Here is a 13,472-nt window from a genome sequence, read left to right on the forward strand (position 1 = left end):
CTGTACATATCATCTCAGTCACACCAGAGATAGTAGACATTAAAATGGCTTCAGATATTTTAGTGGCCTTGTGATGGATGGTGCCTATTGATGTACCCAAAACAACTAACTTAATTGCCTTGTAGGTAGCTTAAGAATTTTAGCATTACGTCATAATACACACTGGAAGCCCTCTCTATTTCCCGAAAGCGAGCGACCCTTGCTTAACATCGCCGGCGCCAATCTTTCCCCCAGACTAGAACATCCCGACAAAAGAGCCCATTCCATCCTACTTCATTGTCACGCACAGCGCAGGCAGTCTGCGAAAAAAAAAAAAAAAAAAAGCCAGTTGCTTAATTACAAGTTCTGCCTGGAGTAGGAGACCGTCCACTTGGATGGTCCTCTAAAACACCAGATGCATGAACCGATTGCTGTTTGAGCGGTCGATTGGAAACATCGACCAGAAACATTTCGCCAGGCTACACACCAAAAAGCTCCTCTACTCCTTCCAGGCAGCGCCGCATCACCGCTTCGATGGAGGCGAGCAGGGAGTAGCAGTCTACGACGGCGCCGCCCCTCGCGATGGGGCCGCCATCGACCAACGGCGCTCCATCTGGGCTCACCAACCTGGAGTCAATGCCTTGGCCCTTGAGCGCTTCGATGGCCGTCTCCTCGCCTCAGGCGGTTCCGACGGCACCATCCGCCTGTGGAACCTCGAACAGTGCGCCAACCCTCACAAAGCCCATACCTACAGGCCCCTCGCCCAGATCACCAGGGCGAGCGGCGGCCGAGCCACTTCCAGACCAGGCGCGCCCACCCAAGCCCAAAACCTCCAGCATCACCGCTTCGGCGTGACGCACTTGTCCTTCTACCCCTTCGACGCCAACGCCTTCTTCTCGTCCTCATATGACGAAACCCTCAAGGTCTGGGCGACCGAGGGCGCCAGGCTTTCGGGCTCGTTCTCGCTCGAGGCCAAGGTCTACTCTCACGCCGCTTCGCCCATCGCGTCCCATCTGCTCATCGCCTGCGCCACGCAAAACCCAGCAGTCCGGCTTGTTGACCTGCGATCCGGCGCTGCGGTCCAGAGTCTCATGGCTGGCGGCCAGGTCGGTGCAGGTACCGGCGCGGTCCTCTCGGTTGCATGGTCGCCGGTCCATGAGCACATTCTGGCCAGCGGTTCCGTTGATGGTACCGTGCGGATATGGGACGTGAGGCGTTCGAGCGCGCTCGTCGCTCTCCTCGATCAGGAGGACAGCCTGGGCATCATACGCCGGCGACCGGAGCAGCTGAGAGGGCCACCGCCGGCCGTCAACGACTTCCAGGCCCGCGGCATCCGCGCCTCGGCCAGAGCCCACGCCGGGCCAGTGAATGGGCTGACGTGGACGGACGACGGCGACTACATCATCAGCGCGGGGCACGACAGGAAGATCCGCGTGTGGAACGCGGCGTCGGGCGCCAACACGCTGGTCAACTTTGGGCCGACGATACGCAACGGTGGCCTGCTGAGCATGAACATGTTTGCGTCCCCCACGGGGCTGATGGCAGGAGGCGCAGGCCGCGAGCTCCTCTTCTGGCCCAACGAGAACGAGATCCTGGTACTGGACCTACACGAGGGCACCGTGGTCAGACGTCTCAGGGCCGGCGCCATGGTGGGAGGCGTCGCGGGCGTCAGGGGAGCAGGTCCCGTGGGTGAGCGTGCGGTCAGGAACCGTGTCACTTCGCTGGTCTGGAGAGGGGCGGGCGGGTTTGGAGGCTCGTCAGGCGCCGTCATGGGAGGTCGCAACGCAGCTGGCGGAATATACAGCGGGCACTCGGATGGGCTCATCCGCGTCTGGATGCCGGAGCTGGATGGAGGGGATCCGATTGCTGAGTTTGGTGACGTTCCGGAAGACGACGGCGAGGAGGGTAGGGATATGGCTGAGCAGGGCAGGAAGAGGAAGGCCGTCAACCAAGCTTTTAGGAATCTCATGGGCCAGCTGGACTAGATTAGGCGAGCAAATTTATTGCAGGCTTGATTTAGGCAATTTTGATTTACGGTGCATATTCGGGCCCTATAACGATAACCCAGACTGCTAGCAGTACTCATCTCTTATCCTGTCCTCCTTGATGGTATGCTTTAGACACGGGAGAGACCCCCAACCGTTCGCCCTTCGGAATGTTTGCTCTGCCGCGAACCACCCAGGCCCCTTGGTCTCTTCACTCAATACACCTCCACATGCCCATCATTGCCATAACTCGTGATGATCTTGGAGGACTCTGTCGTCGAGTTGCCCTCCTGGTACCTGTGTCCCTCGGTAGTCTTGTTGTAAACGACGCCATCCGCCGTCCTGTTGGCCTCGAAGCTCTTGACCGTCTCGGCAAACTTCTCCCCGTCGATGATGCGGGTCCCCGCCGTCACCCTGTTGGACTCGAAGCTCCCGGTATCGTCCGTTACCTTTTGCTGCTCCAGCGTGGAGTTGGTCTCGAGGCTCTGGTTGAGGCCCTGAGTCTTCTTGTCAAAGGCGATCGAGGTCAGGATCTCGCTGGTCATGTTGAGGTCGGTAGTCTTGTTGACGATGTAGATCATTTGCCCTTCGTACTGGATGGTCCCGCTCTCCCACTTGTCAAAGGCGTGCGTCGTGTTGATCTCCTCGGTCCGGCTGCCCTCGACCGTCTTTTTGTAGTCGACTGTGCGGTTCCCGGAGGCGGTGTTGAGCGTCCCTGGCGGGGTTGCTGGCTCGGTGGGAGTCGAAGGGGGAGGTGCACTGGTGCTGGGTGTCTCTGAAACTGTCGAGGTAGTGGGCGAGGGGTCTGAGGGTGAGGTAGAGGCGCTGGGTGTTTGGGTGGTCAGGGTATCGGTGGGTGCCTGATCATATGTTGTAGTGATTGTGGGTGTCTGAGTAGTCAGGGTGTCGGTTGGAGTTTGCTCAGAAGTTGTAGACATGCTGAATGTTTCAGTGGTCAGGGTCTCAGTAGGAACCTGCTCAGAAGTAGAAGTCGTAGTTGTGGTAGTGGTCGCGGTGGCTGTCTGTGTAGTTAGAGTGTCGGTGGGAGCCTGCTCAGGGGCTGTAGTCATGGTGGACGTCTGATCCGGCTGTGTCGAAGGAGAAGTGGTTGGCGTAAGAATAGGGTCACCGGCTGACGGTGTAGGAGTCACTGTTTCTGTAGCCGTGACAGTCTGGGTTATGGTACTGGGTTCCTCAGCGCTGGAAGTTGTCTGTATTGTTGTGGTGTCCGTCTCTGTCTGCAGTACAGCTGGCGAGAACGACACGACGACACTGGATACAACCGTGATCACGGGCGAGACCTGGGCTTTTGTGACAAACATAGAGCTAGAAGGCGGCGATTGCACACCAAGCCGGAACAGATTGCCCCTGAGCACTTGCGAAGGATTCGCATCTGTGATAGCATGTCAGCAAAAGTTATCTGAGTATTTAATCTTGAGATTTGTAGTGGGAGGGTAACAATTGCGAAGTAGGATGTGCCATACCCCTTGATACTAGCGAAGCCACGCCTGTTGGGGGGATGACGGCAGCTATTGCCATAGAACCAGCAAGCAAAACGAGAATGCTGCTGCTGAGCGCTACCTGGAGAATCATTGCAACCATTCTGGTGTCTGTTTGGATTCACTATGGGGCTGGAAGGATGTCTCGGAGACGGGGTTTGTGCAACAAATGGAATTGGGAGCAAGAAAGTCCGAGGGAAACTCACAGGGAGGCGGGTTGACTTATATACCTTACTTTACTTTCACATGGCAAAAATTATTGACAATATTAAGTGTAGGGCACGAATATGCCTGAGCTAAAGCAGTGCTAGTAGTATTACTGCACATCGGTGAATAAATGTAGGTTGACGAGGTGACATGATGTACGGGTTAACCTAAATCCTTTAGCACGACAATGGCGAATCTAAAGTTCTCAGCGACTGCTTGTGATCCCGAAGTATGGGGACTCAGTTCAACTTGACTGATTGATCCCAAGGAGTGATTGGCGAGGACCGGCAAGGCACCCTAGGTTGGTCGGGAGATGTTCTCGCCAAAACAAAGCTCTGCCAGCCCTCGAGAGGTATACGTTTTATCATACGGTAGCCAGGTCTAAAAAAAAGAAAAAAAAAAGAAAAGGCCTCTTTAATTGCGAAGATGTATGTACCAAGGTGAAGAGGTATGGGCAACGGTAAACGAGGGTTTTGTACGTAGGATAGGATAGGGGTGTAGTAGGTAAGGTGGGCAAGTAGGGTAGTAGCATACATATACCCCTGAATGAATGTACTCATGGGTCGAGTGTCCGGAAAGGTACTCGAATTTACCCTGTATTTACACGTGAATTGAGAAGACCCATCAGGTATGTGGCTTTTATTTTCCCCCAGTTGTAGCCAGGTTTTCAATATTCAAATTGTTCAAACAAAAAGGCCAATACCCGCGGGTGCATTCATTCAGGGGTGGATGTGTAGGTAGGTCCTGGATTCACGGAATGAGAATTGATTAGGATCGAGTTGATTAACAAGCACGCGATCAAGCGTGTCTGATCACGTGAGTGGAAAATGTGGTGCTGGCGCAATGCATGACTCGCTTCAGACCGGCACGTGGCTGTGCCTAGGCTGGTACTTTCCCACCTACGTAATCACGCCTAGGCACGACCAAGTCCCTACTCTTCCGCGACCGGTTCAACGACAATCCTACATTCGTTCCGAGATCCATAATTACTCGCTTCAACCTCTCCGTGATAGCGCACGACCACAACAACAACACGCACGCCGCTTCGGCAAATCCTGTACAATGGGTGCCCTTCTTTCATTGCCGCTGATGGCGGTGCCGAGCATAGGCACAGTAAGTTTCGCAACGCCCCCAGGAACGGACCAACGGCCTCGCGGTTTCGAGCGCGGACATTAACGGCATGTGCCAATTCTCTCGCGACTGTAGATCTTGTCATTCGGTGCCACCTGTTGTGGTGCGGCAACATGCTCAATGGTCTGCTCAGCATGCGGGAAATGCGGTAACAGGTGAGTCCTTGCCCTGCTTTCCCATCACAGGTGTAGTCGTCGATGTGCTAGGACCTCGTCTAACACGCGCCGAGATAGCGTGGCGACCCGTATTGGATACGCCCTCATCTTGCTAGTCAACTCGATAATGGCCTGGATAATGGAAACACCATGGGCGATCGAGAAGCTCCAACACCTCATGCTCGACTACGTCAAAATCAACTGCCCAACGGGGCAGTGTTACGGGTGGCTGGCTGTCCATCGCATCAACTTTGCCCTCGGTCTTTTCCACATCGTCTTTGCCGGCCTTCTCTTCGGTGTCACCTCGTCCAAGCAGCCCCGCGCTGCTATACAAAACGGCTACTGGGGCCCCAAGGTCATCGCATGGCTGTCCCTCATCGTCCTGTCCTTCTTGATCCCGGATCCATTCTTCCTCTTCTGGGGCAAATACTTCTCTCTCATCTTCGCCATGATGTTCCTCATCCTCGGTCTTGTCCTCTTGGTTGATCTGGCACACAGCTGGGCTGAGTACTGTCTCCAACAAATAGAGGAGACGGAGTCGAGAGCATGGCAAGTCATCCTGATCGTTTCCACTGTTGGCATGTACATTGGATCCCTGGCCATGACCATCATCCAGTACGTCTTCTTTGCCGGATCAGGGTGCTCGTCCAACCAAGCCGCCATCACCATCAACCTGATTCTCTGGATCGTCGTCTCCTTCGTTTCGGTACACCCCGTGATCCAGGAGCACAACCCCAAGGCCGGACTGGCGCAGGCCGCCATGGTGGCAATCTACTGCACCTATCTCACCATGTCGGCAGTGTCAATGAAGCCGGATGACACGGACGACAAACACTGCAACCCTCTGATCCTGGCCCAGGGAACACGCACGACATCGGTCGTCATTGGCGCCATCGTCACGATGCTTACAGTCGCGTGGACGACGACTCGCGCGGCAACGCAGACACTGGGTATGGGCGGCAGTGGCGGGGCTATTCGTCTACCGGATGAAGACCACCATGACCTGGTGACAACGCAACCGGGCCGCCGTGAGATGCGCGCCGAGGCATTACGTCGCGCAGTCGAAGAAGGCAGTCTCCCTGCGGATGCATTGCTGTCGGACGATGAAGATGACGACTCGTCAAACAAGGCGCACGACGACGAACGCAACTCGACACAGTACAGCTATACGATGTTCCACATCATCTTTTTCCTGGCCACCGCATGGGTTGCAACGCTCCTTACTATGAACTACGACGACTCCATCAAGGACGGCGACTTTGCCACGGTGGGACGCACCAACTGGGCCTCATGGGTCAAGATTGTCAGCGCGTGGGTGTGCTACGGCCTGTACATTTGGACGCTGATTGCTCCTGTGTTGCTTCCTGAGCGCTTCTGACCAAGTCGGCTGCATTAACTCTACTCGCATACCACGGGCTCTGTTTTATTTTGTTTTATTTGTTTTGGAGGTTCATTGTCAAGCGCTTGTATAGCACTCTTTTTGTGTGCACAAATTCTTTGTCCATTGCATATGTAACCACTACTAAGCTTATACACTTGATCATTAGCCAAGCTCAACCATTCGGATCTAGTTCTAATTTTCCTTGAAAGAAGGAAGCAAGTCTGACGCACTACATTACCTAGAAAACAACACGAGTATGTCCCCCTTCTGACTGAATCAATTTTGATGCCACTAATTAGCAGTGGCCGAAAGATGCAAAGTCCCGTGTTTGCTACCCCAAGTTTAATGTGCCTGATGACAATTGCCGACTGGACATTAGGCCCCCCCATCGCTAAGCCTTTGCCGCAAGTAACCGTCGCCAGTCAAAGGTTGTGCAACAAAAACAAGTGCAAGTTTTTCTTCAACCACGGACCAACGAGATTGCATCTCTCTCGCCTAAGCACACTGCAAAGGGCGAGTTCTGAAAAATGTCAGCGTTTAGTTCATATGACTATGCACGTGGGGAGATCAGGAGCGGAAGCCGGCGTCAAGTCGGTCAACTTGGTGACACCCATGCAGCATTCACATATATCAGAAAGAGAAAGCAGCCGAGGTAGAGGGTGATGGCGAGATGTCAAAAAGTTGCCAGGTACAGTAGTATGTGCAACCATGGCGCATCCCATCCAAGCAAAGAAGAAGAAGCAAAGGAGGGGGATGATCTCATGGCAGCGGCCTCCCACTTCTCTAAACCAGCACGAGACATGGCGTATGGGCTGAAAGCTGCTATCATTGTCTGATAAAGTTGTAATAGTTTTTAATTGTACCCAAGGTATTGTCACTTACCGACCTGGGGTACACAAGGATAGGTAACCATGAAGTTTACAAGAGCTTTCCGGCAGCCATACATTCCCCTTACCCAGTCGGCCACCTGGGGGGTGCTATATGTGCAACACAACATGCCCTCTTCTAGCCTTTTTTTATTTTCTTTCTGGTCCCCGAAAAGGCTGACTGCAAACTCCCCCACGTGCGTAAGTGCGTGCATTGCGCTGTGGTATGTATCATCGGAGATGGCGCAAAGCATATTCCCTTCTTTTCTTTTCTTTTTATGTTTTGTTCACTTGTTTTATCTCTTTCTTTCAATTCACCAGTCATCAGCCGCAGCTCGGACGAAATCAACGCCGATGGCAGTAAGATGGTAGCAAGATCGCTGGGCGCACTTCGGAAAAGAAGAGAAAAGAAGGAAAAAAGTAAAGAGTGCAAGTCTTGAATGCCCTTTGCAAACTCCTCATTTCATCATACTTCTTCAAAGGCTAGGCTATTTCCGGGGCGGAATTATCTACTCCCTTTCCCCCAGGCTACTTGTGTAACTTGCAAGAACAAAATGAAGCTCGCAAAATGAGCCTGGTGTGGCTACCCGTCAGTGTAACGTTGGAGGCTTTGTCATGTGAGTAGATGGCTGCCTCTTGTAACTACCTTGGCTATACAATGGAAACTCTGCCAGGGCCAAAGCAACTTGGGTGGGTTGTAAAAGTCCCGATAGTCCGCAGGATCTGCTACTCTTGTTACTGAATCAAACACAGGTCTTGCGCCTTTTGTGTATCCTCGGTATTTTATTACGAGCAAAGTAGCCAGTCAGTTACCAATATGTAGTGCCTGCAAAAGTGGCCAGCGTACGGTCCCCCTTGCTGCCTAGAGCACATGTTGGTGAGTCTTTTTGAGTATCTTTTGTGTCACGGTACGACTTTGCACTTGGCTAATCTAGTCGACGTGCATTCTCGTCTTATACAGCTCATGGTAGACAGACGACCACCAAAAGAGAATTTAACGGAGACGAGGTCAACATCTGCCTACCTCAGGTACATTGTTTCGTTATCCTCACAGTCCTACCCCCACGTAATTACCACAAGGGCGTGCGGGAAACTGCATGATGGGATCGTTTTACCTTATGCAAAAAATAACAAAAAAAGATTGTGGCTTTCTTTTCTTTTCTTTTTTCTTTTTTTTTTGTCAAACACCCAAAAACAGCTTTAATTCATTCGACCGGATCACTCCCCGCTAATATGCTCTAGCCAAGAAAAAAACAGAAGTCACCCCCAACACGCGGCGGCCTGCATGTCACCTTCCCTTGTACCTGCAGCCATCCAGTGTGGCTACAGATGAGGTAGGCAATGCGAAGAAAGACCGCCGAGTGATTAACCCCCCAGTTTCTCAAAAGACGAAAAATCGGGGCTTACGACAGCGAGGCTTGTGGCAGGTTGTGGAGGCTGTGACAGGGGACTTGAGGGTTATCTTGACCCCCGGTGTCTAGTCACTTTGGTGTTTTTTTTTTTTTTTTTTTTTTTTTTTGCTCGGCGTGCCCGGTCAGGTGCCGGAGCAGCACGTCGTGTTTACTCGTGTTAAATTGGCTTTTGTCGAGAAGAGCTTGTCGTCTGGATTGGATTATGTGAGTATCTCTACTGGCCCTTTTTAAAGCCTACTCAGGGCAGATGCTAGCTCAGGTATAGCTGGACGACTGGGACAAGGAGCAAAACAGGGCCATTTATAGGACGGTGCGAGAATGCCATGATCTAGGAATGACAAGACTCTTCAAAAAGGAACAAGCTGGTATCCTGGCTACAGGCACTTATCCGAAATGCAAGTCAAGTATCGCAGATATCTTCTGATTGAAAGGAAACAATAGGAAAAGTGAATACCTAGAAGCACCCCAGTGTAAAAGTCAGTGGATTGCAACGCGAGTAGATTGTCGCTTGAAGTTTAAGTGGTAGCTCCAATAGACAAGTGCTCTTAATATGGAACTGAACCAATGCTCATCTCGGAGGTTATTATCGTCACAGATACATACAAAAATCATGGCCCTGGACCGTATCCTCAATGGTCAAGAATCCTGGCTGACCAATCCTCCTTCCCTATCTCTCATCTCAGACCCATAGCGTGTCTCTTGGTCTCTCTCACCTCGGTCCCTGATCCCAGACAACACCAACATGCCGGATCTCCTGTCCGAGGACGTTGCTGGCATCTGCTGTGCCCACATGTCTGCTGACTTGTCTTGTTACCCTCCGACTCCTGTGCACAAAGGGGGGGTCGTCGTCGCCACCCTCGCTTCGGCAGTCTTTGCGGCGACCTCTCTTTTTTTATGACTGACCGGTCATACCCACCAACAAATCACTCTCGTCCAGTCCCTATCGATGACCTCGTCAATGCCGTGTACTATCTCACATCAGCCGGTCACCCATGGGCCCTGTCCTTTTTTTTGCGGAGGAAGAAGGAGATACTCTCTGTTGGGGATGGGACACTGCAAAATTGCATCTCCCGAGACCGGTGATCCTTCATGCAGGCCGAGAGCAACAGCAACAACAACAAGCAAGAGGAAAAGTAGAATCAAGTACGACGGACACGTCGTTGGTCTTGCATCTTGGTACTCTGTGAACAAGAATTCTGACCAATATCCAAGCTGATCTTGCTCTCTAGTATCGATGCTATGCTGTTGAGGACTTGTATAAATAGGGCCTTGTTCCTCGAATTTGACATCATAACCGGACTGCGTTTATCACGTCTTCAGACAACGATCATCAGACACAGATTATTGATAAGTCTTCAACCAAAACCATTGCCTCGACTCTCCTCAACAACAAACCCCTTGCCAAACAGATTTTAGCAACAATGGCCCATGCCGGAAAGAAGCCCTCGAGCAAAAAGCCCAAGACGGAACACTCGAGGCAAGTGGATCTCTCAACTTCAGCAACCCCCTAGCTATGATAGCGTTTTGCCTATGATGCCTCCCCTTTTTTTTCTTCCCCTACACGCAACCACAAGCTAACCTGATAAGAACACATTAGCCACCGCACTTCCGACGGCTCGGGGAGCACACAACTGGCTACCCAGCTGGGCAGCGTCGAGAGCACGTCGATGATGCAGCTCTGGAGTCAGGAGCGCGACCTCAACCAGCTCCCCTTCTCCGAGTGGCAGGCCAACCAGACCTCCTCTCACAACTCGTATCATTACCAGAATGGCTACGGGTTAGAAACCCTCCTTCTCCCTCTTTCTCCCTGCTGGGCTTTACGTTCCGTTCGACTATTTTCAAGCCTATGTTAACACGACGCTCATCAATAGATCAAACTCCAACGGCTACTAAGGTGAACCTTGTGGAACCGCACGCCCTTTAGTGTTCTTAGCTGGGCGGATCAGTGGTTGCTTGCTCTCTTTTTGTTCTTTACTTTTTGCACTCGGTGGCAGTGATGTCTTTTTGGTGAGGCAACTTCTAGTTTTGGTGGCAGCGATATGATTGGGGGAGGACGGTTTTATTTTGCCATGGAATGCTTTGTCTGTATGAGTCGGGTTGACCATGATGTTCTGTATGATTTGACTGTTTTTATGCCATGATTTGAATACATCTCAACGACGTGTATGATTTCCCAACATAGCAATGTCAATAACACATTAGCAAATGAAAAATTGCCTTTCACAGTTTGACACCAGTGGAACACGTTTGACCTTTTCCAGGAGGTATATTGACCATATGAATACTTTTGCCATGAAACCTTTTCTTTTTTCTTTTTTTTTCGTGCAGCCGCTTCCACTTCTTTAAGGCATATACAACCCAACACCAAAAACATCATTCCAGGGCCCAACAACCAAAAAGACGCCATAATGAGGCAGAAAAGGACGTTAAAATGATAGATGTGGGAGAAAGAAAGAAGAAATTACCAGTACAGTTGCTTCGACGCGGCGCCACTCCTTCAAACACAGATATGTTCATAATGCCTCGTCAATGGATACACCGTACATCCTTTTGCGTCTATTCGTGGGGTATCATTATTGTGCGGGGCTGTCGTTTTTCGTCGTCGTCAGCGGTGTCTGGCCGAGCTCCAGGGCAGTTCCTGTGGCATGGAATCCGTCAACAGTTATGGAGACGGCACCGGCAGTTACAAGCTAAGTTCAAGTCCCAGGTTAGTCAACATCATGTCACCGGCTTGTGCAGGTCTGTAAAGAAAGGCGTTTTGCTTACGGCTCTGGAAAGATCGTCTATCAAATCCTGAACATCCTCAATTCCGACGCAAAGTCGGATAATATCCTCTGGCATCTGTCTTTCCTTGCGCGTCTTGGCATCAATACTGGCGTGGCTCATCTGGCAGGGCATGCTGATCAGACTGTTGACACAGCCAAAGCTGACGCTGATGGCCCAGAGGCGTGCGGCCTCGACGATGCGTTGAGACAGTTCCGCATCGCCCGTCTCAAAGGACAGGACGGCACCGGCGCCCCGGGCCATCGACCAGTGCAAATCGTATTGCGGGTGCGACTTCAGACCAGGGTAGCGGACGCGGAAGCCGTGAGACTCGAGAAACTCGGCTATGCGTTGGGCGTTGGCCTGCTGCTTTTCCATGCGCACAGCCAACGTCTTGATGCCGCGCATGAGTAGGAAGGAGTCGTTTGGCGAGAGACCACAGCCAGTGGCATTGACGGTGAAGTACATGCGGTCGGCCAGAGCGGCATCGTTGCAGGCAACAATACCCGACATAATGTCGTGGTGTCCAGAGAGATATTTGGTTCCGGACTCGTACACAATATCGGCGCCAAGATCCAGGGGGTTGCAAAGCATGGGGGAAAGCATGGTGTTGTCAACGACGACCAGGGCTTTAGAGTTGCGGTCGTGGGCAGCGCGGGCGATGGTGGCAACATCGACAATTTTGATAAGCGGGTTCGTCGGGGTCTCGAGAAGGACCATGGCAGTCTTGTCCGAGACTGTGGCAGCAACACGGTCGATGTCGGTGGTGTCAATGTGGTGGACGATAATGCCCTGGTTCGCCGAGAGGTAGGTGAGCAGACGGTTGGTACCGCCGTACAGGTCGTCTCCCGTGATGACCTCATCGCCAGGACGGAGCAGACGTGTGATGACATCCAAGGCGCCCATGCCAGAGCCAACAGCCAGGGCGCGGTTTGCGTTCATGATCTTAGCCATGTGACGCTCCAGGTGCGTCCTCGTCGGGTTTCCTGAGCGTGTGTAGTCATACTCGCTGTTGCCGCCGGCTGCTGAAGATTGCTTGAAGGTGGCGGATTGGTAGATGGGAATGCTGGAGGCGCCATATTGGTCCTTGGTTTCTGTGTATACCAGCTCGGTTGCCAGGGCGTAACGGCGGCGGCCGTTGGAAGGGCTAGAAGGTGCCGGCGATGGCGGCAGGTCATGACCGTCAACATCCACCAGGCCAAGAGCCTTCTTGGCGCCGATGGCAGACGGAATGCTGGGTTGGCCCGCCATGATGACTCGTCTGATTTGAGTTATAGAGTGGGTTGTGCGCCAATGTTGTATTGGCTGCAAGAGACGCGACCGAACAGTACGTTATCAATCGACTTATTTACCAGGAGAGGCGTGTACCTGGACAGGTAGGTACGTATGCGAAAGCTGTTCGTGTATTACAGTCTTGCGACTTTGTACTGTAATTGAGTGACTCCGATTTAGTTCCGCCTCATTGCGTGGGGTGGGGTTTAGATTGAGGTATGATAAGAGATCAATCTGCGTCCGTCTGAATCAAGAGGAAGCAAGACTGAATGACTGCTCGTGAGTCAATGTAGGGAATAGACAGTAAAGCCTCTCAGTAAAAGATGATGGAAGCAAGAATAGCTAAATCTCAATTGCAGAGGCCGATGTTTTCCAAAAAAGAAAGACCCGACCGCCGGTCTATCTGCAAGTCGGTAACGGCTGGAGATCTGATGTGGGTGGAGAAAATTGGTCGACGCAAAGGGGTTTGTGCTGCTTTACCGTACCGATTTACAGGGATGGGCTTCTTCATATACAGTAAATTCCATTGGATACTGTAACTTTTCGTCGCTCAGCACGCAGTATACCTATCTTGTCGATTTAGCCGGTTGAACGGATTCTACAACGGAGTCTTACACTATCCAGAGAGTAATTATTCAGGCGGCAACCACGTTCGAGGGCTGTATCAATATTCTTTTTTGTCTTTTTCTCCTCCTGTTCATGGTCACACGTATTACTCTAGACGCTTTTGCCTGACCAGCAAAGTATTATGGATTCAGAAATAAATATTCACCCCATTCTGGGGAAGCTCTGTTGGAGACACAGCACCCACCTTACAGTCCG

General features: G+C 51.9%; 6 protein-coding genes across 6 annotated transcripts; 3 read left to right on the plus strand and 3 right to left on the minus strand.

The window, feature by feature from the left end:
• The first annotated feature begins 139 nt into the window (after nucleotides 1–139).
• Nucleotides 140–2,201, plus strand: MGG_12329 (DNA excision repair protein ERCC-8). The gene has a single exon (XM_003715207.1). The coding sequence runs from the start codon at nucleotides 399–401 to the stop codon at nucleotides 1,962–1,964; it is 1,566 nt and encodes a 521-aa protein (XP_003715255.1). The 5' UTR covers nucleotides 140–398; the 3' UTR covers nucleotides 1,965–2,201.
• On the minus strand, nucleotides 1,981–3,225 carry MGG_12330 (uncharacterized protein). The gene has a single exon (XM_003715208.1). It carries the CDS (start codon nucleotides 3,032–3,034, stop codon nucleotides 2,180–2,182), a length of 855 nt encoding a protein of 284 aa, XP_003715256.1. The 5' UTR covers nucleotides 3,035–3,225; the 3' UTR covers nucleotides 1,981–2,179.
• A 1,346-nt stretch (nucleotides 3,226–4,571) lies between these two features.
• MGG_15076 (uncharacterized protein) lies at nucleotides 4,572–6,627 on the plus strand. Its single transcript, XM_003715209.1, has 3 exons — nucleotides 4,572–4,783; nucleotides 4,877–4,956; nucleotides 5,035–6,627. Exons 1-3 carry the CDS (start codon nucleotides 4,733–4,735, stop codon nucleotides 6,332–6,334), a joined length of 1,431 nt encoding a protein of 476 aa, XP_003715257.1. The 5' UTR covers nucleotides 4,572–4,732; the 3' UTR covers nucleotides 6,335–6,627.
• A 252-nt stretch (nucleotides 6,628–6,879) lies between these two features.
• MGG_15848 (uncharacterized protein) lies at nucleotides 6,880–8,238 on the minus strand (the record flags this gene model as incomplete). The annotated part of the gene is made up of 4 exons (XM_003715210.1): nucleotides 6,880–7,169; nucleotides 7,220–7,314; nucleotides 8,051–8,065; nucleotides 8,228–8,238. The coding sequence occupies 4 exons, from the start codon at nucleotides 8,236–8,238 to the stop codon at nucleotides 6,880–6,882; spliced, it is 411 nt and encodes a 136-aa protein (XP_003715258.1).
• A 1,466-nt stretch (nucleotides 8,239–9,704) lies between these two features.
• On the plus strand, nucleotides 9,705–10,508 carry MGG_15849 (uncharacterized protein; the record flags this gene model as incomplete). Its single annotated transcript, XM_003715211.1, has 3 exons — nucleotides 9,705–9,748; nucleotides 10,213–10,392; nucleotides 10,487–10,508. The coding sequence occupies 3 exons, from the start codon at nucleotides 9,705–9,707 to the stop codon at nucleotides 10,506–10,508; spliced, it is 246 nt and encodes an 81-aa protein (XP_003715259.1).
• Nucleotides 10,509–10,598: 90 nt separating this feature from the next.
• MGG_07074 (cystathionine beta-lyase) lies at nucleotides 10,599–13,227 on the minus strand. Its single transcript, XM_003715212.1, has 2 exons — nucleotides 11,382–13,227; nucleotides 10,599–11,305 (listed from the first exon to the last, which is right to left on the minus strand). The coding sequence occupies exons 1-2, from the start codon at nucleotides 12,627–12,629 to the stop codon at nucleotides 11,189–11,191; spliced, it is 1,365 nt and encodes a 454-aa protein (XP_003715260.1). The 5' UTR covers nucleotides 12,630–13,227; the 3' UTR covers nucleotides 10,599–11,188.
• Nucleotides 13,228–13,472: the final 245 nt, after the last annotated feature.

Source organism: Pyricularia oryzae, chromosome 2 (genome assembly GCF_000002495.2).
Source record: "Pyricularia oryzae 70-15 chromosome 2, whole genome shotgun sequence".
Lineage (NCBI taxonomy): Eukaryota > Fungi > Ascomycota > Sordariomycetes > Magnaporthales > Pyriculariaceae > Pyricularia > Pyricularia oryzae.